This window comes from Megascapheus bottae, chromosome 17, assembly GCF_031878675.1.
Source record: "Megascapheus bottae isolate mThoBot1 chromosome 17, mThoBot2.hap1, whole genome shotgun sequence".
Taxonomy (NCBI): domain Eukaryota; kingdom Metazoa; phylum Chordata; class Mammalia; order Rodentia; family Geomyidae; genus Megascapheus; species Megascapheus bottae.
In genome coordinates, this window is record NC_143525.1 from 3427747 (window position 1) to 3454533 (window position 26787).

A 26787-nucleotide genomic window follows, 5' to 3' on the forward strand; every position below is an offset into this window, starting at 1 on the left:
ACATAGTTGTTAGTGATTGCTAGAATAAAAGTAAGATGATTTCAGAAAGCCTGGGAATGTGGCTCACCACTGTGAACAAACAGGACAAAAAATACCTGCAGGGAAAAAAAATACTGCAAGAACACTAGCAGAAGAATTGTCCTCATGGACCTGAAAAATTCAAGAAAAAGAAAACTAAAAAGGAAGGCATCCCTAAGACCAACACCACTGAGGCTACAGCCAAAGACCATGCTGACCCTGAGTCTTCCCTGCCTTTGGGCACAGTCAGACCTGCCAGAGTCAAGATGGGACACAAGAACACTGAGGATCTGGAGAGATGCTACCAACATCTGCTACTTGCCCTGGACCCCGGCAAAGTAAGAAAACAACAGTTGTGTAGTGATATTGAATAACTGAAGCAGGAAAAGAAAGACCTACAGGATCAACAGGAAAAAGAGAATGAGAAGATAGAGTATGTGCAGAAGTACTGAAAACAGAGCTGAACATTCTCAAGCTATCAATACAGATGTTGGTTTCAGCAGAATGTGATTTATAATCTGCCCTGATCTATATGCAACACATAATCAATGAAGAGAGAACTGGAACATGAGTCTTGCCAGCCACCTGCAGGTGTCACAGCAGGGCAGCACAGAACTAGAGATGATAATTGTCTGCAGTCACCACCAGAATTTGACTGAAAAGGACCTACAGCTCATCCAAGACCTGAATGATGTGATGCTTCAGCTCCAGGGAAAAAACAAAAACAAAAACTGAAGCTATGACGACCTGGAGGATGTGAACAAGTTGCAGGAGATGTTGGAAGTGCTCTGGACACAGAAGAGCAACATGAAGATCAGAATTTGCAAGTTTCAACAAGCACTAGTGGAGTAGGCTGCACTGAAAAGACAACTAGACAACATGAAAAGGATGGAGAAGGTCCAGCAGCTCTCAGAGCAGATGAACCAATTGAGAAGGAGCAGGGGTGACGCAGGTGTTGGATTGAGAGATGCAAGGAACTGAGGAAGAAGCTGGCTGAGCTGCAGCCCCCTACAGGACCAGCTCAGGCTGAGCAGCAGCAGCAGCAGGCTCAAGCCTACTATAGGCAGGATTTAAAGAGCCTGGAGCAACAACTTCACATCTATATTCAGGAAAGCCAGAGCCTGGGTCTCCAGAAGCTGGAGCAGCAGGAATGGCTGAGGATACTGGAGAAGGTGGAGGAATGGGAACAGCATGCCAAGGATTGGCACAAGATCCTCCAGACCGTGAGATGCATACATGTGCACAACAGAGAGCTGAAAGATGAAGCTGGCTCAGCTGCAGGATGCTTTCCGCAGGCTTGAGCGCTGAGAGGGAGAGCTTGCCAGTATTCTGACCTCAGAGCAGCAGGTGAAAAAACATCTGGAGAGGCTGGAGCACCCAGAGGAGGAATTAGAAGAGTGGGAAAAGATGGCTGAGATAGAGCCAGTGTGGCTCAAAATCTGCAGGAGCTGCATGGCCAGTACCTGACCCAGCTGCAGGAGCTCAGGGCCACCTGTGATCAGGACGTGGCCTCCAGTCAGCAGCTGAGCTCAGAGAAAGAAGCCCTGCAGCAGCAGTTGCTGAGGCACACTCAGATGCTGGAGCAGCTGAAGCAGGAGCAGGTGCAGTTGGAGTTGGGGGACAAGTTGGGGGACCTGATGGAGACTCAAAAGTCACAGGACACTCTGAAGTGCCTGGAAGCAAGACAGAAGAATGAGCAGCTCCGGGTCCAGCTGAGCTTCCTGGTTTTCCCTAGAAAGATAAAGGAGGGAGTTTGGGGGAAATGAAGAAGATAGGGTGAGGAAGCAACTCCAGAGGACATGACTATCCCAGATGATGAAGAAAACCCTCAAACCACGAGGGATTTCTCTACCTTAAAACACTGTCAATTGCTGAGTCAACAAAGGTAAAACTCAGCAAGCAGCTGCAGGAGCCTGGCCTACCTGGCAACCCAGTGCCAGAAAGAGCTGGAACACTATGCCCTCTTCCCCAAAAGTGGGAACCATGGTGTGACAGGATTGGAAGCAAGACACGCAGGTACCTAAGAAGCCGCTGAAAATCGGCTTCACCCATGACCCGCCTGACAAGGTGGACCACCAGAGTCAAGTGGATGAACCCCAGCATTGATATCGCCAGCCATCAGAGCACGTCAGCCCCTTCCAAGAGTCTGTAGCTATCTGTAAGGAAGAGAGGGTGTCCTGGGTGAGCTGAACCAAGACAAAGATGAATGTGTCAACCACCTATCCCACGAGAAGATGGAGGAGAGCTGTAGGAGCTGCTGTTGCTCCTTGCTGGTGAAGGCATGGAATGCCAAGGCAAGATGCCAGCAGATGGGGAAACCCCTGCTGCTGCTACCACTTCAGATTTGTCAGGCCCCAGGAATACTGAATTTAGGGAGGAGCACAAAGGTCTTGAAGAAGTGCCAGTGTAAGACCATATGGAGCCTGCCCAAATAGAGGCTGGGGTACCTTGCCCTCTAGAGGCCTCCACCACAGGGCATAGCATGCTGCTGGTGACTCCAGCACCACCAAGAGCTTTCAGGCTTGGGCAATGAGTGCTCCCTCTCTTCTCCAGACTGAGGCAAATGATGAGTCTGAGATAATGACTTAAGACTTGGCAGCCACCACCTAGAGAAGTAGGCAGCTGGCTAGCCTTATCTCAGTCCTGGCAGGTTTGGCTTTGAACCACAATCCTCAGAGCTCAGCCTCCTGAGTTGCTAGGATTATAGGCATGCATCATTATAGGGTGCCTGGCCCAGTAAAGTTCTTAATTTTTGTTAGCAGTTATTCATATAGACATGCTCATGCTAGGAAAGGAAAATACACTATTTTCAGGGAGGAGGCCTGCAGCAACATAAAAAGCCTAGTCAGAATTGGAGCCTATGTGCCCATTCCCACAGCTTTATTTTCCTTAGAAATGCAGATACCCTCCCCATCCCCTGATAAAATAATGCAAAGTTAGCTCATGTCATTCTCCTTCTTATTGCGAATGTTAGCTGCTCTCCAATATATGCTCCACAAAGACACTTCCAGAACACTAAATTCCAATCCACTGAGCAGTGGCCATTCCCTTGTGCTGTCTTTAACTATAACTGAGTGCATGTAACCATATTTCCATCACCACACATATGACACTGGTCCCACCTGTTGTCTATGATGTTTGCACAATGGGTTGCCTGTTGACCCCTGCTCTACATACCTCCCCTAGTAAGAAATACCATGCTTCCTGAGAGTACATATAGCTCATTATTAAGCATTGAACATAAAATCAAGGCAGTAGCAACTTACAAAAATACGTATTTACTGTGTCTCAATGTTCTTGCATCATACAGAAATCTGAACACATATTTTTGGCCAGTCTTGGGGCCTGAACTTGGGTCCTGGGCACTGTCCTTGGACACATTTTACTCAAGGCTAGCACTCTGCCACTTGAGCCACAGCACCACTTCCAGATTTTACTGAGTATGTGGTACCAAGAAATCATACCCAGGGCTTCGTGCATGCTAGGTTAGCATTCTTACCACTAGGCTATGCTCCTGACCCCACAAACTCAATCTTTATGTTAAATATAAACAAAACTATAAACAAATTGGGAAATCTGCCAAAAATCTTCCCAAGCCTTGAGTCCTTTATAAAACTGTATGGTGGGGGAGATGCCACACTGGAAGCAGTTACTTGCAGCCACAATAAATTGTGAGGACAGCAGAGGAAAAATGATACAGGGCAGAATGGGCTGTGGTGTCTTCAGTTGGGCAAGACAAGGGGAGAAGGATCGGATGCTTCAGCAAAGCCTCATCTTTGTTAGAGATCGGGGTCTCCATCCTTGAACTGTAGGCTCAAGTCCCACGGACCATGACCCCACAGCAACAAGAACTTCAGATGCCCAGAGATGAGGAACACAGTAGCTTCACCAAGAGCCTTCACAGGGCCCTAAGTAAACTGCCAAAAGAGATGGCTGTAGTCAATCTTGAATATTTACAAGTGTAGCAAGACATAAACACAAGTCCAGGAAACTTTTGATGAGTTTCAAAGTGGGAAGTGCTGTTAACTCCAAGAGAAGGCAGTTCCTGCAGCTCACCCACTGAGTCAGGCCTGGAGCCCACTGGGCTCAAGACAGTTCTCACCTCTCCAGAGGTGCAGGCACATCCTCCAGACAGCCTCCTGTACCTGACTGTCTAACAGAGACACCTAATGCCTTCCACCACCCCGTCTTCTAGCCTTATAAGCAGAGGAAAGGGCAACCCAGCGATCTACACTTCTTGAGTGCTCCACACAGCAGTTGAGAAACCCCAGCAGGCCTCTTCTTTGCAGCTGGAGCACGCTGCGCTTCCAGATGCAGACACAGATGCCCCTCATGTCAGTTACGAGACTCTGAAGCTGTAGGGCTGCGGACTGTGGACATGAGGTGTGACTTGTAAGTCTTGCTCAGGCCTGTCATCCAGAACTTAAGCAACTTGACATTGTCCTCCTCCGATGCACCCAGGACACTCAGGAGCTTCTGTGTATCCTCTTTGGGGCGACTGTCCACCTTGGTGAATTTAAAGAGGACCTTGACTTTGCTGCAAAAACATAAGAATGTACACTCAGCCCCACAGCACAAGCACCAGAGCTCTGCTATAGGGCCAAAACAGCTGCTGGAAATCACACTCAGATGAAAGGGTTCAGAAGAGCAGCTACTCAATTAAGACCTGTATCTAGCCCATGGCAAAAGACTACTAGACAACACAGCAAAAATGAGCAAGATCCAGGCATGGTATGGCATGCTTGTAGTCCTAGCCACTTGAGAGGCTAGGCAGGATGATCACCTGAACATTCAAACACTCTGGGAAACATAGGGATACTCAAAAGAAAAGAAAAAGGCCAGGCACCAGTGGCTGTGCCCATGATCAATCCCAGCTACTCAGGAGGCCGAGATCTGAGGATCAGTGTTTGAAGCTATCTGGGTGGAAAAGTCCATGAGAACTATGTCCATGGACAAGCCAGAAGCCGAGCTGTGGCTCAAGTGGTAGAGCATCAGCCTTGAGCAAAAGCTCAGGAGTAACACTCAGGCCCTGACTTTAAGCCCTAGAACTGGTAAACAAGACAAAACAAAGAAAAACAAAAACTCTTCAAGTCAAAGAAGAAACCTGGTTATTTCTGAGCTTCACTGCTTTATTTGAAACCAGGACAATATCCGGCTAACTAAAACCTTGAGCAAAAATAGCAAAGAGCAGGGCCGGGAGTTTGGCCTAGTGGTAGAGTGCTTGCCTAGCATGCACGAAGACCGGGGTTCAATTCCTCAGTACCACACACATAGAAAAAAGCCGGAAGAGGTGCTGAGGCTCAAGTGGTAGAGCTCTAACCTTGAGAAAGTCCAAGGACAGTGCTCAGGCCCTGACCGCAAGCCCAGGATTGGTCAAAAAAAAAAAAATAGCAAAGAGCAAGAAAATAATATATGCTTTTAAAGAAAAGGAAATGGGATTAGAGCCTGGCTCAAGTGATGAAGCACCTGACTAAAGAAACTTGATACCTTGAGTTCAAATCCACATACCACCAAAGGGGGAACAAAAGGAAGAAAGGGAAGGGATCAGGTAATGTAGAGCTCAATAATGTGGCACTTGCCCATATGGGCAAAGACCTAGGTCCAATGCCCAATATTAAGAAAGAAGCGTTGGGTGCCGGGAGTTTGGCCTAGTGGTAGAGTGCTGGCTTAGCATGTACAAAGACCTGGGTTCAGTTCTTCAGTACAACATACATAGGAAAAGCTGGAAGTAATGCTGTGGCTCAACAGAGCTCTAGTCTTGAGAAAGCCCAAGGACAGTGCTCAGGCCCTGAGTTCAATCCCCAGGACTGGCAAAAAAAAAAAGAAAAGGGGGTGGTGGTGCTGGTAGCTCACACCTGTAATCCTACTCAGGAGGCTGAGATTTAGACCCAGAGCACCAAAGTTCAAGGACAACAGAGACAGAAAAATCTGCAAGACCTTCCAAGTCACCAATTTCAAGGCAGATCTCTGAACCCTGCTCTTAACTGCCATTTATGTCAACATTCAGGGGCCACAGCATGGCCTCTTTAGCAGAAATAGCTTCTGCTTTTCCCCTAGTACAGCCTGCTACATGGGCAGCTTTGCCTTTCCAAGGCAGTTCTGGTGGCTGAGGCCCGATGCTTACTTCATCCACTCCTCCTTGAGGCAGACGAGGCACTGGTCCACCACATCCACTGACAGATTCTGGTTAGTGAGAGCAGCTTCGATCTTATTCAGGATGGTAGGGCCCACTGAGGATGAGGCAGAGGCACAGAGCATAGCATCAACACTGGATGAAGGGCAGGTCTTGGTGCCCCTCCTGCCCTGCCATAGGGTAACCCCCACACACACAGTGGCACCTACCTCGGTCTGCAGCCACAGGGCTCCCACTGGTCACCACAAACTCATACTTGCTAAGAGACTGGTCATCCTCACACCCAACTGGGTGGAGAGTGGAACGTGTGGCTGTGTGGACCTCCACAATTACCACAAACTCTGCAGCAACACAAAACACATCATCCTGTGGTCACCCCTTAACAAACACCCCGAATTATCATAAATCAGCCAGAACACCCTGCACTGCACTTTGCCAAAGCAAAGGTCTCCTGAGAGTAATGTTGTAGTGTTTAAAACACTGGGTAGCTGGCCACTGGTGGCTCAGGCCTGTAATCCTAGCTACTCAGGAGGCTGACATCTGAGGATTGTGGTTCAAAGCCATCTGGGGCACTAAAGTCCGTGAGACTCTTATCTCCAGAAAACCAGAAGTGATGCTATGGCTCAAGAAGTAGAGTGGTAGCCTTGAGCTGAAGAGTTCAGGGACAGCACTCAGGTCCATATAGCTCACTCTACCATGTTCCCATTCTATAGACAAGACAGGCCTGAGGGCTCAGGAATTTGCTTAAGGTCTCAGCTGGTAGTGTAAGAAGCTCACAGCAGAACTTCTTACAGAAAGCAGAGCTTTCCTAACTGTTCCTAACATGACCCCTAGAAAGGCCACGAGGCAGGGCTATGTGAGAAGCATGGGGCTATGAACCTCCCTCGCTCTTGGACTCCCACCCATTCCCAAGTCAGAAGGGGAGGCCCCCAGCCACTGGAAAGCAAGTGCCCAAATCCATGACGGGTCCACTTGTGAGCTGGGGAGCCTCCCTGAGATGCAAGAAGGGCATATCCCAACAGAGGCACATACCTGAGGCCAGCACGTGGACGGGGATGGGCACGTGCGGGCTGAGCCCAAGGAAGTTGCAGCGATAGGCCTCCTCATACTGGCTGCTGTACGGGATGATACGGACACAGCCCACAGGCAGCATAGTCTATGGAGGACAGGGTAGCTCAGAGCCCACCAGAGTCCCACCTGCCCCACACCTCAATTCTAAACACCCTCTGCAGCTGGCTCACAGCCTCTCTCCTTGGGGCATCCTGGTTCCTCAGGGTGGTCTCCCATCAAGAGGCCCCCAACTCCTATCCTGACCATCATTCACACACCAACCAAGAACATCTGCAAGATGGCTTCTTGGAGGTGATAGGGAGGTTATCTACTAGGACAAGACTTTCCATTAGAGATAGATCTTGAGAATGACAACAGGTGCTGGTGACTCATACATGTAATCCTAACTACTCTGGAGACTGAGATCTAAGGATCACGGTTTAAAGGGAGCCCTGGTAGGAAAATCTGTACTCTCCAATTAACCACCAAAAAGCTAGAAGTAGAGTTGTGGTTCAAGTGGCAGAGGACCAGTCTTGAGCAAAAAAGTCCTGAGTTCAACCCTCAGGACTAGCACAAGAAAAAGCATGGTGATGGTAATGACTGTCACTGTTGGGTCTAGACTGGGGCAGATGGCACACAGGTTCTGTGCTAGTGGTCACAGTTACATCCAAAGTCAGGAATTGAGCTGACACAGCCCAGCCACAGGGTACATAAGCAAATATGCTCTTACCCGGAGAACTTCGAATGCTGACTGCACGAGGTCCACATCTCTGCTTTTCCAGATGACCTGGTTCCCCATGAGGACATGCCAGGCTAACATACGAAAAGATGGGGCACCCAGAACCTGAAACACAGCACACAGCTCCTTCTGCATTCCCACAGTTAGCTTTTCTCTCCCCTGCTGGAACTACTTTCTGCATTTAGAAAATTTCTTTGCACAGCGAAGAAGGCTGTGTAAAGAGGACAAAGCCACTTCTATTCCCGGGGAGGCTGACAGGAAACACAGGAAGCTTTGATCTGTAACTCAAAGACAAGAAAGACCTGCCAGGCGTCAGTGGCTCACATTGTCATCCTAGCTACTCAGGAGGCTGAGATCTGAGGATCACAGTTCAAAGCCAGCCTGGGCACTAAAGATCATAGGACTCTAGACTCTTATCTCCAATTAACCAGTAGAAAACTGGAAGTGGTGCTATGGCTCAAGGGAAAGGGTGGTAGAGTTGAGCTGAAGAGTTCAGGGACAATGCCCAGGCCCAGAGTGCAAGCCCCACAACCATAAAAAAGACAAGACTCCAAGAGACTTACACTGAAATACTCTTCTCCCAATGCTATTTTTTTTTTCTTTTTTGGTCAGTCATGGGACTTGAACTCTGGGCCTGAGCCCTCTCCCTGAGCTCTTCAGCTCAAGGCTACCTTTGAGCCACAGCGCTACTTCTGGTTTTCTGGTGGTTAATTGGAGATAAGAGTCTCACGGACTTTAGTGCCCGGGCTGTCTTTGAACCACAGTCCTCAGATGTCAGCCTCCTGAGTGGCTAGGATTACAAGTGTGAGCCACCATGCCCGGCTCCCCAATGCTATTCGGAAGCATGAATAGGGTGTACATCAGTCACCCTCCCTAAAGGCATACTCTGCTGTGCTGAGCCGCTTGGAAGTGATCTGCAGCAGGCACACCCCAGGAACAGGAAGAACATGGGATTCGCCCACACAGGCCAGACCAGGCTACCAGGGGTGCCAGCCTCCTAACAGCATCCTTTACAGCACAGGGTCTTGGCTGCTTTCCACTTGTCCTTACTTTAACCCAGCACAGGCTCTCCCCACCCACCCTGAACATTAACTTGCCAACCATAACACTTCAGAAGAGGAAAGTGTTGGACAAAAGTGACTTTGAAACCAAATAGCCAAAAAGAAGCTATGAAGCCGGTTCCGGTGGCTCACGTTACTCAGGAGGCTGGGATATCATGATTGTGGCTCCAAGAGAGCCCAGGCAAAAAAGTCCAGGAGACTCATCTCCAGTTAGAAAACCAGATATGGTGCTGTGGCTCAGGAGAGCTGGGAGCATGGCCTAGTGGTAAGAGTACATGCCTAGCATGCACAAAGACCTACACTGTACTAAAAGAGCCCTGCTTCTGTGGCTAATATGCCTCAATGCCCACTGTACCTAAAACCACCCAGTGCTGGTCACTCTCTGCTGGGTCTGGAAGAGTTGGGGCCCAGAAGACAGTGTGTGCAGGATGAAGTCTGAACTCTTCTCCCAGCTTTGTTCCTGGGTTCTACACTTGTGCTTACCTGTCTCATGTGTCGAAGGGACTTGAAGACTGAGAGCTTTCGGGGCTGCCAGGTGCCACAGTCTGAGAGCAAGGATGAATCTGTAGGACACTTGGTCAGTTCCCGTCCTCCTGCACTCTCAGGCAACACAGGGGCTTTCTCCTCCTCTTCAGCCTCGGAGTTGTCCCAGCTTTCTGATTCTTCCTCTAAGTCTACAAGACAAGGAATGTGGCTTCCTCCTGTGATCACACCAGCCCTCCCTGCCCTTCCAAGCTACAGGTGGCTACAACACCACCTGTGGTTTTCTGGAGGTGTTCAGCTATCTGCCTGTTGCCCAGGGCATCTGGAAGGCAGGAAAGTTTTTATTGGGGCCAGGGAGGAAACATTTCAGAGGCTCTCACTGAAAGATGAAGAGTTCCTCCCTATGGGTGGGAGAGCTCAAACCAACCATGCACTTGCACAGAGCGGGTGTCCTGTGCTCCTCTGCAGGAGGCCACACTGCTTCACTCAGTCCTCCCCAGCATGCTGGTCAACATCCTCGTTCACCCTCACAGACAGAGGCACAGACTTATCACTTCAATTAATCCCCACGGCAGACCTCACAATCACATCTGCATTGCACCTCAGGATGAGGCCTGGGGTGGGGGAGGGGGGCCTACGGGCAGCAGAGCCAGGATATGAGGTCATGTTTGACTCCTGAGTGTGGGCCTAAGCCCATGCTCAGCTCCTTCATGAACCAATACAGTGCAGGCATGGCAGAGCCTCACTCGCCAACATGTCTCCCTTTAGTAGACCTGAGGTCTCACCTAGACATTATGACTGCACGAACTGAAGTGCAAGTCTGTAAGTGGCAAATAACAAGCCATCTATGGCCAACTGACCATGAGAACAGGCAGGCAATGTCACAGGCTGTCTTTTCTGAATGTGCTCTGCTTTTATGGAGACTGCTCTCCTGAATGACCTCACAGAAGAGCTCTCAAGAACACAAGTGGGGCCGGGCTCGGTGGCTCACACCTGTAATCCTAGCTACTCTGGAGGCTGAGATCTGAGGATCAAGGTTCAAAGCCAGCTCGGCACTAAAGGACCTGAGACTCTTATCTCTAATTAACCTCTAGAAAATGGGAAGTAGGGCTTAGCTCAAGGGTAGGGTGGTAGCCATGAGTTGAAGAGCTCAGGGACAATGCCCAGGCCCAGGGGTAGGGTGGTAGCCTTGAGCTGAAGAATTCAGGGACAGTGGCCAGGCCGAGTTCAAGCCCCACGACCCACCAAACAAAAACAAAAACAAACAAAAAAACCACATGTGGGTACAGAGAAAACCTTAAAAGAGCTCCACATAGAACTGGTGGCTCAAGGGTCAGAGCCATCTTGCCTAGCAAGCACAAGACTCTGACATCCAACTCCAGTACTGCCAGAGAAAAGAGTTTCAACTATTCAGAAGGGCCATCTTTAAAAAACTGCACGACATATACTACAAGTGAGCACTGCCCCCCACCCCACAGCAGTGGGAACTGAGGAGAAGGGTCTCCTCAGGATAGTCTGGGTGCCCCACAGCAGGATCTCCAGAGAAGTCAGCCACAGAGAGCTCAGCCTCAGGTGTGGAAGCTCAATCATGAATGTGGGTGAGGCCAGACCCCTAGTAGGCTGGGGAGCCACCGCCCTGGATGAAGACTCAGGTCCAACACAAACAACCTGTTCTTTGTTCTGAGCAAACTGGAAGAGAATGGCTACAATGCCAGGCACATGGCTATCATCATACAATAGAGGCAGAGATTTTCACTCAGTCCTCATGGTTATTTTCTCATCCTACCTCTTTCAAGGGAGGGAGAGAGAGAAGGAGGGAGACATGGAGGGAGTGGGAGAGGGAGGGAGAGAGGGAGGGGAAGAGGAATCTCACAAAACTGCAGGAGCTCCTCCTGCTGGCCCCCACAGAAACCCTAGGCAAAAGGTCCGAGCAGTAGCACTCGGCCTCACCAGCGAGCTTCTCCATCTGGACCAATGTGTCCTCAGTTGGCGCGCCCTCCAGAAGCTTCTCAGTCAGTCGGCTGCCACATGCTTTCAGAAGCCTGAAGAACACAGCACCAGCTGTAAGGTTCCTTACAAGTAGAAAATCATCAAGGCTCTAAGCCTGACAATCAGGCTGGAGTGTACTCCATGGCCCTATGTGGACATTTGGTCTTTCATTCAAGAGTGTGAGGAAGAAATAAAAGGAACTGTTTGTTCTGATCTTGATGCAAGGTCATCTCAGAGACAAAAAGATTAACATGGGGGCCAGGAGTTTGGCCTAGTGTTTGCCTAGCATGCACAAAGACCCAGGTTCAATTCCTAGGTACCACATATATAGAAAAAGCTGGAAGTGGTGTTGTGACTCAAGTGGTAGAGCTCTAGCCTTGAGAAAGCTTAAGGACAGTGCTCAGGCCCTGAGTTCCAAGCCCCAGGACTGGCAAAAAAAAAAAAAAGAAGATTAACATGGACTGCATTGGCTAACACTAAGGAACCAGTCAATTCTGTTAGGTAAAATGTTATTATGGGTATACTTGTAGTTGTAATGATGTAACTGAGATTTGCTTTGAAAATATTCTAGGAAGCCAGGTGCAGTGGCTCATGCCTGTAATCCTAGCTATTCAGGAGGATCATGGTTCAAAGCCAGCCCAGGCACTAAAGACCATGAGACTCTTATCTCCAATTAACCACTCGAAACCCGGGAGTGGCACTGTGGCTCAAGGGGTAGGGCAGTAGCCTTGAGCTGAAGAGCTCAGGGACAGTGCCTAGGCCCAGAGTGCAAGCCCTGCAACCAAAAAGAAAATATTCTAGGAAAAAAAAGTGAAGGAACAGCTAAGTTTTAGTGGCTCACACCTGTAATCCTAGCCACTCAGGAGGCTGAGATCTGAGGATCACAGTTCAAAGCCAGACTGGGCAGGAAAAGTCTGTGAGATTCTCATTTCCATTTAACCACCAAAATAGCCAGAAATGGCTATATGTGGCTCAAGTGATAGAGTTTTAACATTGAACAAAAGAAGCTCAGGGATAATGCCCAGAGTTCAAGATCCAAGACCAGCACACATACACAAAAAAAGTGAAGGAATGTGGCGTACTGGTAGGTAGAGTGCTTGCCTAGCATGCATGAAGCCCTGGGTTCAATTCCTTAGAAAAGGCTGGAAGTGATGCTGTGGCTCAAGTGATACAGTACTCGCCTTGAGCACAAGAAGCTCAGGGACAGTGCCCAGGCACTGAGTTCAAGTCCTGGGACTGGCAAAAGGAAAAAAAAAAAGGGGGGGGGACAGGAAAAAAAGTGAAATGGTAGAGATGCTGGAGCTGGAGGCTCATTGCACTGTCTGCTTTACTCTGAGCCTGTGGAATTTCATAATGGTTTTCAAATGTAGGTGCAAGCTGAGTAAGGTTTTAAGTTTTTTCATCACAAAGAAAAGGATGGCAAGGTGAAGTAACACTGTCACTGTGTGACAACACAGGGTGGGGGTGAACATGCCACCCATTTCAGGCAAGACCATCTTGAGAGAACTGTCCTACTGAGGTGGCTACTAAATGAAGTGCCAAAGGTAGCATGTGCCTGCATATTACATACAATGCTGAAGAGCACACGTGTATGTGATTTAATGTTTACTTGTCAACTTCAAAGAATGTTTTAAACACAGGAAGAACTGGGTGGGGGCAGGTACTTTTCCTTAGGAATTGGACCTGCAGGAGCTCCCTATAGGAGCTCACTCACACCAAGACAAGATTCACACACAGACGAGAACTGAGGCCGATCAATAAAGGGACAAGGACAGAGCAGCCCACACGTGGCTAGGAGAGACTGGAATCCAGTATGACCATGAACTCACCCCCCTGATCCTCTTCCCTACAAGCACTGAAGGCTAATCTTCCCCTGGCAGGCTTGGGACAGTGACACAGCATGCCTCTACTGAACAAGGGACACACATGCCTACCAAACCAGGGCCTACGGCCCTATGATTTCCACCCCATTCTCCTGAACAACTCAATCTGAGGACATGGGCTCCAGGAGGCCTCAACTCACAGTACACTGGCCCTTGGAAGGAGCCACTTCAGAAGTAGCTCAAATCAGAACTCAATGGAGGCCCTGCCAATGCAAATTCCTGAGACCTAAGCCAGATGTCTACTGTATATTTTCTTCATTGGGTTGACACAGAAATGGTTTTCCTGTCATGGGAAGTGATCTCCACCTAACTGTATAACAACTAGATAACTGAGGCTGGGAGAGGACTGTCCCTTGGGTACAAGGCTCCCGGGTTCCTTGCTCACTTATCAGTACCCATAGGTCAGCTCCACCCTGGCCAGCAACCTTGGCCACGGGCTGTCCTCCCAAGATGTGATGACAGCTGCCAAGCCCCGGGAAGTGTTACCAGGCAAAGGAGGTGTGCAGACATGCCCACAGGTTGTCATCACTGGTCAAGGAGGTCAGCGAGCGGGCAGCATTGCCATTCCTCTGGTGCAAAAACGGTGTAAAGGCTGTGTTCATTCTCTGGGCACGTTGGGGGCACCCAAACTGCTCTGCCTCAAACACCTGGAATACAAGGTGGGGGGCATCCCCTTCAATAACTGCTCTTTTAGAGCCACTGCTACCCAGTGCCGCAGACATGCCCTTTACAGCGCATGGAAGCTTCCAAGAGCCTGGCAATCCCATGCAAAGTAGCGCAGCTTCCTCAAGAAGAGGAGCTACCACAGAATGTCTCCCATCCCATCTGCTATCTTACCCCTGGCACCTCAGGCATAGGCCAGGCATTCAGACCACACGTGCACAAACCATAGGAGTCTTGAATGCTGATCTCCAAGTGCTCTTGCCCCCCTCCAGACTGGGTATGTGGGTGAAAGAGACAGGTGGCTAACTCCAGCAGGGACCTCTGAGGACAGGGCCTCTGACACCCAGAGGTGTACCCTGCGATGACTCAAGGAATAGCTCTCACCCATTTGGAAACACTACAAGATGGAGGCCGTCACCAAAGCATGCCACAAGGTGGAGGCTGTCACCAAAGCATGCCTGCCAGTCCTGAGAGGGCTTACACAAGGTGGGGATCGAGGCAGACCCATGGACAGTTGGGACAGGAAGGGCAAAAGAAGCAAAAATGGAAGGGAAGAAGCCAGGCTGGTGGTACAAGCAAGGCCAGAACCCATAGGCTGGCCAGCAGGGTAGTCACTCATCCTCAACTCTGAAGCCAAGAGAACAAGTTGGGCACATAGCAGCTGCCAGGAGATGAGGAGCACAGCTGCCAGTGCCCTCAGCAAAGATGCCACCGTGACTCCTGCCCCAGCGTCACCTTGAGAGCCTTGCCCTGGAGCTCGTCGATGATCCCTCGGATCTTGCCCAGCAGGAAGGGCCAGGAGTTGATGAGGTAGATCCGGTCCATCATGATGGTGATGACGCTGTACCAGCGCTGGAAGCCCCTGGCCAGGCTGTCTTTGATGAAGAAGGTATGGCTGAACACAAAGCCATGCTGCTCGTCCCCAAAGAAGATGGGGCCTTCTCGGCCAGGGCACACCTGGGAGGAAACCAGGGTAACTCACAAGACAGCTCTGCTGGCATCCAAGAAAACAGGTCCAAGCCTCCTTAACCTCGGGAGAGCAGCCCAGGGCCTAGCATATATTATGTAAGTGCTCTACGACTGAGCTACAGCCCCAGCCCCTCTTTGAACCTTTCATCATGGCTTAGCCACAGGAAACCCAAGGAGAGCAAGAGGAGTTGGATGAGAGTGAAGAGCTTTTCATTTACGAGTTCTTTTCCATTTTTACAATGTGAAGGATGAAATCTAAAGCCTTGGACATGCTAAGCACCTGGTCTACTGCTAAGCCACATCCTCACCTCCAGCAAACATTCTAGAGGTCACATTACTGGAGTAACAGGACCAGGACATTGGGCTCATTATTTTCTTCCTCCTTGAGCCATAGATCACTCTGTACAAATATTCCATCTACTCCAGACTAACGTGGCAGCTTGTTCATGCAGAATGGAAAAGACCAGCAGCCACTGCAGAATCTGTAAGGCAAAATCTGCACTTTTCTTGTTGTTTGGTTGGTCACAGGACCTGAATTCAGGATCTGTCTGGCACTGTCCCTGAGCTTTTCACTCAAGGCTAGCACTCTACCACTTTGAGCGACAGAACCTGGCCATCAGCACCTCTCAGGCCTCAGTCCATACCCTACAACACTCTTACTCTTACTTAGTACACACTTGGAGCACACATGACAGTCTGTTGGCTTGTAGACACATAGCAGGTAATGAGAACACATGGCAACAGTGACAACCAGCAGGGGATGGGAGGAGCCTCCTCAGGTGGACAGATATGGGCAGGAAAGCTTAGTGACTTGACCATGAGCTCTTTGTTGTAGACCAAAAGCAGCAGCTATGGAGTTCAGAAACATATCAATCTACTCCTTGGGTTTCCAAAAACATGTGATGATTCAGACAGTAAAATAATGAACTACAGGGCTAGGAGTGTAGTCTAGTGGTAAGAGCTCACCTAGCATGCATGAAGTCCTGGGTTCGATTCCCTGAAACCACATACAAAGAAAAAGCCAGAAGTGTCACTGTGGCTCAAATGGCAAAGTACTAGCCTTGAGCAAAAAATGTCCAATGATAGTGCCCATGTCCTGAGTTCAAGCCCCAGGACTGGCCAAAAAAAAAAAAAAAGTAAACTACATACACATCATAGAAATCATTCCTGTCTAGACCAGGCGGCCTGTAATCCTAACTACTCAGGAGGCTGACATCTGAGGATCAAGGTTCAAAGCCAGCCTGGGCACAAAAGGACCTGAGACTCATATCTCCAATTAACCTCTAGAAAACTGGAAGTGGGGCTTGGCTCAAAGGTAGGGTGGTAACCTTGAGCTGAAGAGCTCAGGGACAGCACCCAGGCCGAGTTCAAGCCCCATGACCCACTCCTGAGCCAGGAGTGTAGCCTAGTGCTAGAGTGCTCAATGAGCATGCATGAAGCCCTGGATTCGATTCCTCGGTACCACATACACAGAAAAATCCAGAAGTGGAACTGTGGCTCAAGTGTCGGAGCATAAGCCTTGAGCAAAAAGTGTCCAAGGACAGTTATCAGGTCCTGAGTTCAAGGCCCAGGACAAAAAAAAAATGTCCAAGCCAGGCACCAGTGGCTCACGCCTAGAATCCTAGCTACTCAGGAGGCTGAGAGCTGAGGATTGCAGTTTGAAGCCAGCCTTGGCGCAAAAGTCTGAGAGATACCAAGACATGTGAAAGGGTATCAATGTATGTGAATTAATGTACCTTCTATCTGGCAAATATCATGTAACCCTTTTATTAATTACAATAAAAAATATAAAAAAAATTAAAAAAAAAAAAAGTCTGAGAGACTCCATCTCCAATTAACCACCAGAAAATTGGAAGTGGAGCTATGGTTCAAGTGGTAGAGCCCTAGTCTTGATATGAAGAGCTCAGAGACAGTGCTGAGGCCCAGAGTTCAAGCCATACCACTGACAAAAAAACAAAAAACAAATGTCCATCAGGAATTAACAAAAATCCCTTTGTACAACCATTTGCAGATAAACTGATGCCATAATCCTAGTCACTCAAGTAGCTGAGATCTGAGAATCACAGTTTGGAGCCAACCTAGGCAGATAAATCTAGAAGACATTTATCTCCAAATAATCAGAAAAGGCAGGACTAGGTACATAACTCAAGTGATAGAGCTCCAGGCATGAACAAAAAAGATGAGCAAGAATGTGAGACCCTGAGCTCAAGCCTCAGTATTGTAGTGTGTGTGTGTGTGTGTGTGTGTGTGTGTGTGTGTGTGTGTGTGTGTGTGTGTGCATACACACCAAATAAAGGAATGGACAAAAAAAGATTAGCAAAAAGGAGCTGGAGAAGACATGGCTCAAATGGTAGAGCTCCTGCCTAGCAAGCATAAAACTATACACACAATAACCTGCATGCCAAAACCAAGAATTTATATTGCAGTCATTATATTCAAGTTACATTATGCAAAACCTGAACTACAGCTGGTGACTCATGCCTGTAATCCTAACCCTAACCCTATCTACTCAGGAGGCTGAGATCTGAGGATAGTGGTTCAAAGCCAGCCCTGGCACCTAAAGAACCTGAAACTTTTTTTTCCCCATATACTTTTTATTATAATTAATAGAAGGGTTACATTATATTGGCCAGTTAGAAGGCGCATTAATGCACATACATTGATATCCTTTCTCATGTCTTGGTCCCCATTTCCCTCCCCCACACCCCTACCCCTTATCTTGCTTTCCCCCCTTCCCTATCCAATTTCAAATAACCAACTATATCCAATATATCAGATAACAAAGTGAGATACTGTAGCAATATGAGATAACCAAGGGACAGCAAACGAGATGAGAGATAACATAGTACATTAAGGACAACAATCACTCATTACATGGCTTTTGTTTCTATATCCTAGAGGTCTTTCATTTAGCATCATACTATATGGCCTTATGTATCTAGGTTTTGCTCAACTGCAAATCTCTGCTAGGAGAGCCCAAGGTTTCCACTGATTATGACAAATGAGGGAAACCGTTGAGCCTATGCTCCTTTGAGTCTGGCTTACTTCACTTAATATTATCTTTTCTAAGTCTTTCCATTTCCTAATAAATGGGGCGATGTCATTCTTTCTGACAGCAACATAGAATTCCATTGTGTAAAAATACCACATCTTGTTGATCCACTTATCAAATGAGGGACATCTGGATTGGTTCCGTATCTTTGCTATGGTAAATAGTGCTGCAATGATCATCACTGTGCTAGTGGATTTAGTATGTCTTTGTTTCTGGATGATTGGGTAAATGCCTAGTAGTGGAATTGCTGGTTCATGGACAGTTCTATGTTTAGTCTTTTGAGGAACTGCCATACTGCTTTCCATAGTGATTGAAGGAGTTTGCACTCCCACTAATAGTGTAGTAGTGGTCCCTCCTGGACACATCCCCTTCAGCATCTGTTGTTATTAGTTTTCTTGATCCTGGCCATTCTAACTGGAGTGAGGTGGAATCTTAGAGTTGTTGTGATTCGCATTTTTGTTATGACCAGAGATGTGGAGCATTTCTTTTTTTTTTTTTTAAGAAATAACATAGTACATTAAGAACAACATTCACTCATTATACAGCTCTTGTTTCCATATCCTGGAGGTCCTTTCATTTGGCCTCAAGAACCTGAAACTTTTACCTCCAATTAACCACTAGCAAATGGGAAGTAAGGCTATGGCTCAAGGGGTAGGGCAGTAGCCTTGAGTTGAAGAGCTCAGGGACAGCACTCAGGCCCAGAGTTCAAGCCCCAAGACTGACAAAAAAAAAGAAAAAAAAAACCCCAAACTACATAACTCAAAGGTAAGGATGGGGCAGGGGAATAATGAAGAAGAATGGAAGGGGTTACATTGATTGATCAAGGTGCATGGTACTCTTAACCTGATTTATAGAATTATAACCTCTTTGCATAACTACTTAAAAATGAAATTTCTTTAAATGAACAATTAAACAAAAAACAATTGGTACTTACAGTAAAAAGTTAGCACCCACTTGGAAAATCAGAGAGAGCCCACTATAACTCATTCTATAGTTTTGGGGTTCCCGGGCGCCGCCCACCCACCCCCAGCCTGGGGCTTAAACTCAGTACCTGGAATCTGTCCCTGAGACTCTGTGCTCAAGGCCAGTGCTCTGCCACTTGAATCACAGTGCCACTTTCAGCTTTTTTTGTGTATGTGGTATTGAGGAATTGAACTCAAGGCTTCATGCAGTCTAGGCAACCACTCTACCAGTATTGAACTGTGTCTGTGTGGGTCTGCCACAGAGACAGGCCCCAGGCTTACCTCGCAGCTCAGGCTCCTAACACAGGCCTGACGGACGATGCTGAAGAGCTGGGGATGGTTGGGGTGCTGGTGACTGACATACTTGATTGACGTTTCTTTATCATGGCTGATATAGCCTGGGTGCCCTGCAGCAAGTGACCGGCAGCCCTGCCCAAGAGGACAAAATAGCCTATTAGATGGAAGCAGGCAAGCAACAAACCTGCACAAATATGCATTTAGAAAGCTAAACTCTCGTATCCATGTATGTGAAGTAATACACCTTCTATCTGGCAAATATAATGTAACCCTTCTATTAATTACAATAAAAAATATATGAAAAAAAAAGCTAAACTCTCTTCTTTTCTTTTTTTGTTGGTTGTGGGGCTTGAATTCTGGGCCTGGGTACTGTCCTTGAGCTCTTTAGCTCAAGACTAATGCTCTACCACTTTCTGCCACAGTACCACATCTGGTTTTCTGTTGGTTAAGTGAAGGTAAGAGTCTCACAGACTTTGCTGCCTTGGCTGGCATTAAGCCACAATTCTCAGATCTCAGCCTCTGGAGTAGCTAGTGAGCCAATGGTGCCTCTTCATTATTTTTTGGGCGGGGGGAGGAAGGGGAAAGGTATGGGGCTTGAACTCTGGGAATGGGTGCTGTTCCTGATCTTCAGCTCAGCTCAGGGCTACTGCCCCACCCCTAGAGCCACAGCCACACTTCCCCTTTTCTAGTGATTAACTGGAGATAAGAGTCTCAGGTTCTTTAGTGCACGGGCTGGCTTTGAACCACAATCCTCAGATGAGTAGTTAGGGTTACAGGCATGAGCCACCATGCCCAGCCCCCTTTCCTTTTTTTATGATGGGAATCCCTCTACACCCTAGGTTGACCCAGAACTCAGGATCCTGCTCAGCCTCCTAACTGTTAGGCTTACAAGCATGTACCATCCCCTCAAACTCTCAACTGTTGTATAGAAAAACAGCTGGCTGGGCCACGAGTTTGGCCTAGTAGTAGCAGAGTGCTTGCCTAGCATGCACAAAGACCTGGATTCGATTCCTCGGTACCATACATAGAAAAAAAAAGCCGGAAGTGGTACTGAGGCTCGAATGGTAGAGCTCTAGCCTTAAGAAAGTCCAAGGACAGTGCTCAGGCCCTGAGCTCAAGCCCAGGACTAGCCAAAATAAATAAATAAATAGTTGGCTTCTAGATTTATACTCATCTCAGGAACAAAGAGTTTCCTAATTAAGAAAAGCAAGCTCCTAGGGCGACAAAGGTTACAAAAATTGGTAGGGTTGGCCATAGCAGTACATGCAGGTAATGAGGATGAGGGAGGAAGATCGCAAGCTTGAGACCAGACTGGCCTACATCTTCGAGCCAGGTACCAGTAGCTCACACCTGTAATCCTAGCTGCTCAGAAGGCTGAGATGTGAGGGTCGCAGTTTGAAGTCAGTAGGGTAAGAAAGCCCATGAAACTCTGATCTCCAATTAACCATCAAAAAGCTGTAAGTGGATCTGTGGCTCAAATGGAAAGACTGTAAGTCTTCAGCAAAAAAACAAAAACAAAAACAAAAACAAAAGCTAAGGGAAATTTCTCAGGCCCTGAGTTCAAACCCCAGGACCAGCACCGGTAACAGGTGCTTTGAGAACTGCTCTGTCTGTTTTACCTCACTCAGTCCTGAGTACAACTCTGGGCACCTTTCAGTGATATCTTCCATTTCACAGATGGCATCTGAGGTTGTAGTGAAAAGTGGTCTGAATCAGGACACAAAGCAGTGCCACACCATCTACTTCCTCCTAGGTCTCAGTCCCAGGTGGCAAAGGCTTTGACAGTAGGTAAGGGAGTGAGCATTCAGATGAGGGGCTTCAGAGGGTCAGTGTGGCAGCCTGAGGACCACCACTCAGACCACCTACCGCAGTAGATATGGAACAGGCTATGCTGGCAGACACATGGTCACTGCCTTGAGCCACTGCCACACTAGTGCTGAAGCTTAAGAGTGGTCCCAGCCCAAGACTGAACACAGGTGGACACTGAGCTAAGATTCCGGGAGATCCAGGAACTTTCCAGATGTTTGGCTCAGCCTTCCAAGACTCCTTGTCTTTCTTCTTTCTTGCTCCTGTGGCCTAATAATTCCTACAACAATTAAATCCCTTGTGACATTTCCCACATTCTTTCCTTCCCTCCTTTTCTTTCTCTATCTATTGTTACAGGGAATTTGCCCTAGCTTATTGGTTGTTGGTTATTTATGTGGGCCCACAAACTTCTTGGCTTGGGCTGGCTCTGGGCAGCTGAGATTACAGGGGTGAACTACCATGCCCAGCATAAGAAAGCTGGATTCCTGCCCAAGCATAGCTACAACCACCACCCGATTTCAGACAGGATCAAAGACCTCCACACAGTGTGGCCTGCTGGGAGAACATGAGGTTTGCTCATAAGATTTGCAATGAGAAATACAAGGATCCAGCAAGGAAGAAACTCCTTTAGGGGACACTCAGCAGAAGGGACATATGACTAGGCTAATTGAAGTTGGTGGATACAAGGGTAAATATCACACTAGAGCAGCAACTGTCTATGGCTTAACATGCTAAGGCATACGTGGCTTAAAATGCTAATACTGGGCCTGAGAGTTTGGCCTAGTGGTAAAGTACCTGCCTAGCATTCACAAAGATCAGAGTTTGATTCCTTGGTACCACATATACAGAAAAAGCCAGAAGTGGTGCCGTGGCTCGAGTGGTAGAGCTTTAGCCTTGAGAAAGCCCAAGGGCAGTGCCTAAGTCCTGAGTTCAAACCCCAGGACTGGCAAAAAAAAATTTTTTTTAAGAACCTAATACTGGGACAATGAGAATGAACCAAAGGGACTAGAGGGAAATGTCAGCATGCAGAGGGTCCAGGAGAGCCCCTGAGGTCTGCGTCATGTCCTGAGGGCCTTATCCAATGTTCTCAACATTCCTGGAGTCTCCTCCATCCTCCCACCTGCCTCTCCAAGACCCAAAATATCCCCCAAGGACCCCAAAAAAACACTTGCCTCACACATTTCTGACTTCTTGGGCCCTGGGCTGCTGGACTCGGCACTGGCACCCTCGGCTGGGCTATGGGCATGAACCCGGCTGCTCATCTGGATGCCGCCCTCCTCCTCTTCAGCTTGTTCGCCCTGGCCAGGGTTATCCCCATTCCCAGCACCCTGGGGCAGGGGGGCATGCAGAACTTCTGTGCAGAAAAGAGTCCGGGGGCCGTGGAGTTCACAGAAATGACAGAGGGCAACAATGGCATTCATGATGCCTTGAGGATGAGCAAGAAGCCTGTGGAGGTAGGAACACGGTCAGCAGACCTGTGCCTGTTCACAGCCTCTAGAGCACATTATCACTTAAGGGATTCCTGTCCAGCAGAGATAAGTCACCTGGCCAGCTCAATCAGGTAGGTACCTGTTCTAATCGCACAGAAAGTTCCCCAGGTGGAAGTAGCTCAACTAGGAGGCAGAAGACAAGCAGAATGCACTTTAGAATGCCACCATGCAGTACCATATCAGCACTACTAGAAAGACACAAAGAAAATGCCACAGGAGGGGCCGGGAGTTTGGCCTAGTGGTAGAGTGCTTGCCTAGCATGCATGAATACCCGGGTTCAATTCCTCGGTACCACATACATAGAAAAAAGCTGGAAGTGGTGCTGAGGCTCAAGTGGTAGAGCTCTAGCCTTGAGAAAGTCCAAGGACAGTGCTCAGGCCCTGAACCCAAGCCCAAGACTGGCAAAAAGAAAAAGAAAAAGAAAATGCCACAGGAGAGGGAACTTCAGCTAGCACTCCTACCTGCCAGGCAAGTTTGGATGTTGTGATACACCCTTGGGGGCTCATCTCAATGGACAGATAAGGCACCTAGGTAGGTAGATAGGCAGGCAGGCAGGCAGGCAGGCAGGCACATGCACACATGCGTACATGCGTATGCACATGCATGTGAGTTTACACACACTGCTCATCCTCATGTGGAGAAAGGCTGTGGAGAAGACATGGTGAGCCAGGGCAAGAAAATCCCACAACGAGGTCCCCAGGAGAACTGAAACGGGAACATGCTGGCCAGGTGGAGTGGAGCCTAGAGAAGGGAAGGAAAGCTGAGCTCTTGGACCTTGCAGGCCATAGCAAGGCTCCTGAAAGTGCTTTGAGGGACAGCCAGGCTGTCTCTGCTGAAGACCTGAGCTGAGCTGCAAGGCTGACATGCAGATGATAACTGAGGTGGCTCCACTTTCTAGAGTGGGTAGCAAAGTTAGAAAAGACACCCTCAAAAAGGACATTGACATTAGGGGCAAAGAACCAAGTGGACTGGTTTTAAATAGAGGGCTCATGGGGAACCAGGAGTTTGATCTAGTGGTAGAGTGCTTGCCAAACATGCATGAAGACCCGGGTATGATTCCTTGGTACCACATACATAGAAAAGCCAGAAGCCGTGCTGAGGCTCAAGTGGTAGAGCTCTAGTACAAGGACAGTGCTCAAGCCCTTAGTTAAAGCCCCAGGACTGGCAAAAAAAAAAAAAAAAAGGGCTCATGGGACTCATGAGAGTGAGGTCAAAAGACAAATATAATGACTGGGAATGTGGCTGAGTGGTAGAGGGTAGAGTGCTTGCTTGCATACATGCCGTGGGTTCGATTCCTCAGTACCACATAAACAGAAAAAGCCAGAAGTGCCACTGTAGTTCAAGTGGTAAAGTACTAGCTTTGAGTAAAAGAAGTTCATGGATAGTGCCCAGGCCCTGAATTCAAGCCCCAGAACTTGCCAAACAAAAAAACAAAAAATAAGGATAGACAGAAACTGATCAGAATAAAGAGTCTGAGGAGGATGGGGAGTCAGAATCCAAAGTAAAGGCAGAGGCATTGGCACTGGAAAAAAATGCTACAAACTCCTTGGAGAAACACGAAAAGAGAAATGGATATCTCTCAGTAAGACAGCCTCAGGAAAGCAGCTCACAATTATTTCACTCCATACGCAAATCATCAATACTAACCTTATATTTAGAAGAAGCACACTTCTACCATCTCAGCTAGGCCAAAGCACTCAAGGTCTCACCAGATGAATCAAATGTGGTAACTTCAGATTTAAAACCCTGACATTGTCTAAGGAAAGAAAAAAGGTCAGAGAAAGTCAGGGAAATAAAAAGTCAGAGCTAACTCTAGGAGCAGTTTGTTTGTTTGTTTTAATCTTTTTATTTGACTACTTGAGCCACAGCTCCATTTCTGGCTTTCTGGTGGTTAAATGGAGATGAGTCTCATGGACTTTTCTATCCAGGCTGGCTTGGAACCTTGATTCTCCAGATCTCAGCTTCCTGAGTAGCTAAGATTACAGGCATCAGCCACACTGGTTCCTGACTTAAAAGCAGTCATCTTTGTAGCAAGAAAAAATCTTCCCAAGCAAATTTTAGCTGCCCTCAAATCAGGGCAAAGCAAGAGGGATTCATTAGAGATTCACCTGTTGTTACATGTTAGGTCCCAAGGCCTACCAAATGCCAAGATTGGTGCCTAGTTAATGGTGGTTTGGAAGTGGTAGAACATTCAGGAGATAGGGCTCAGTGGGAAAAAGTTAGATCATTGGAGGGTGTGCCCTTGAAGGAATCTGGGGAGTGCTGCCCCTTCCCCTTCTCTCCTCCCCTCAACAAACAGCCTCCTCTTTGTTTCCTGGCCACCATGATGTGACCAAATACCAAAATGTCTACAACCCCCAAAATATGGTTTTGCTCCATCATGTACTCCCCTGTCAAGAGGTGTTCTGCCTCAACATAGGCTCAAAGGGACCAAGCATCTATGGACTGAAATCATGAAGCAAACTAAGCCTTTCCTCCTTTCCAGGTTATTCTCTCAGGTATTTTGTTACAATAACAAAACACTATATATATGGTCAGCTCTGCTGCCTATTGAATAAGGCCTCCTGGCATCTCACAGTATATACTAAGGTGTTATAATGGATCTGAACCAATGGCAAGCATGCAGCTCTACAAACTCAACCCTCACAGGGGAGCTTCACTCAGTAGGAGCTGGAATCCCAGCTAAGCACACAGGGATGAAAACTTCCACAGATTCCTTCCAGCTCAGACTTGCTCCCTGTGTCCTACTTGTGCCAGCTTCACCGGGATTTCTATTTATTTACAGAGCTCCCAGACTTACCACACTAGAAGGGCAAACAGTGTCACATGTCACAATTGCTCAATCACTTAATGACAATGATGATAATCTAGCGCCTCCAGCACTAGAGTAGCCTTTCTCTGCCGGGACACAGTTCTTCCTGCCAGGCTGGCTGGGCACCCTGAATGGTGACAGGTGTCCAACAAGCTCCTTGCCCCCCTGCCTTCCGTGGACCACCCTGAACATCAACCCGCAGCCCAACTACTGAGCTGGCTAATTTTTCCAAGGAAAAGACAAAAAAGGGGGTCTGTTGACCCCAGAGGAAGCTGTGCTAAGGCCTATTTGCGTATCAGAGAATCCTCTTCAGGCCAGCCAGGGAGGAAAGGCACCAGACGAGAGACAACCGGAGCAAGAGGCAGGCAGAGAGCGGGGAATTAAGCGATGACCCTGACCAGGGGCTGCCCCAGGTCACCTTCTTCATCCCCCGAATTTAAGAGGTGCTACTCACCGTCCCTCGGCACCTCGAGGTCTCCACGACGCCTTCCACTCAGCTCGAAGCTACCTCATCACCCGTGCACATCCCACCAACATCTCTCAGCTCCGCCCCCACTGCCGGCCCCCGACCACCTCTCCTCAGGTCCGCCCGCGTCCCGGCCTCAGCCCGGCTCCGAGACGCGGGGCTCGCGGGACCCCGGGAGGCAGCAGCCCCGCCGCTGACTGGCTAGGCAGGAGGACGCAGCGGGGTCCCCGTGGCCCCCGACCCCACGAGAGGCACGTCGGCCCGGGCTCCAGCGCGGGACCAGCAGGCGGAAGCCGGGGCCACAACCCTCAGCCGTGGTCTCCGGCCTCCCCGCCCCCGCCCTCAGCCCGGGCGCGTGACTCGGACGGGCCGCACCATCCGCCCAGCCCTGCTGGGGGGCGCAGAGCCCGCCTGAACTCGCCCTGCAGGGCCAGGGGAGCGGGGCCCGGAACGCCCGGCACACCCACCCACCACCGCAGACCTGCCCGAACGACTCGAGTTTGGAAGGGAACCAGACTCAGCTGCCTTCTCAGTCGTGGCTATGTAGCGTCCCCCTTGGAGAAGTGCGGAGTGGTGCAGCCCGCGTGGGGCGGGGCGGGGCGGGGCGGGGCGGGGGGGAGGAGGTGGGAGGCTGCCGGAAGAAACCATTTCCCGCGCGAGAGGATGCTGGCGTTCGCTTACAACAGTATAAGAGACGAAACAAACCGACAGCCTCTCAAGGGCGCTGTCATTCCCGGTGGACTCGCTCCTCATTTTTAATAAACTGCCAAGGAAGTCGTCCTCTCCGCCGTCCTCCCATCAGAGGGTGGGCGGGGCCGGCAGGGTCGTCACGTGACAGGAGGCGGGGCCGAGCCGCCGCCGGGGGCGGGGCCGACGCGTCAGGGGCGGTGGGCGGGGCGAGGGCGTGCGGGGCT

General features: G+C 48.9%; 1 protein-coding gene across 1 annotated transcript; it reads right to left on the minus strand.

The window, feature by feature from the left end:
- Positions 1–3276: 3276 nt before the first annotated feature.
- Flcn (folliculin) lies at positions 3277–26207 on the minus strand. Its single transcript, XM_090349396.1, has 13 exons — positions 25862–26207; positions 24243–24351; positions 22278–22551; positions 19285–19431; positions 14755–14976; positions 13843–14003; positions 11435–11526; positions 9485–9675; positions 7932–8045; positions 7184–7307; positions 6361–6492; positions 6143–6248; positions 3277–4555 (listed from the first exon to the last, which is right to left on the minus strand). The coding sequence occupies exons 3-13, from the start codon at positions 22524–22526 to the stop codon at positions 4354–4356; spliced, it is 1740 nt and encodes a 579-aa protein (XP_090205522.1). The 5' UTR covers positions 22527–22551; positions 24243–24351; positions 25862–26207; the 3' UTR covers positions 3277–4353.
- Between the last annotated feature and the right edge of the window lie 580 nt (positions 26208–26787).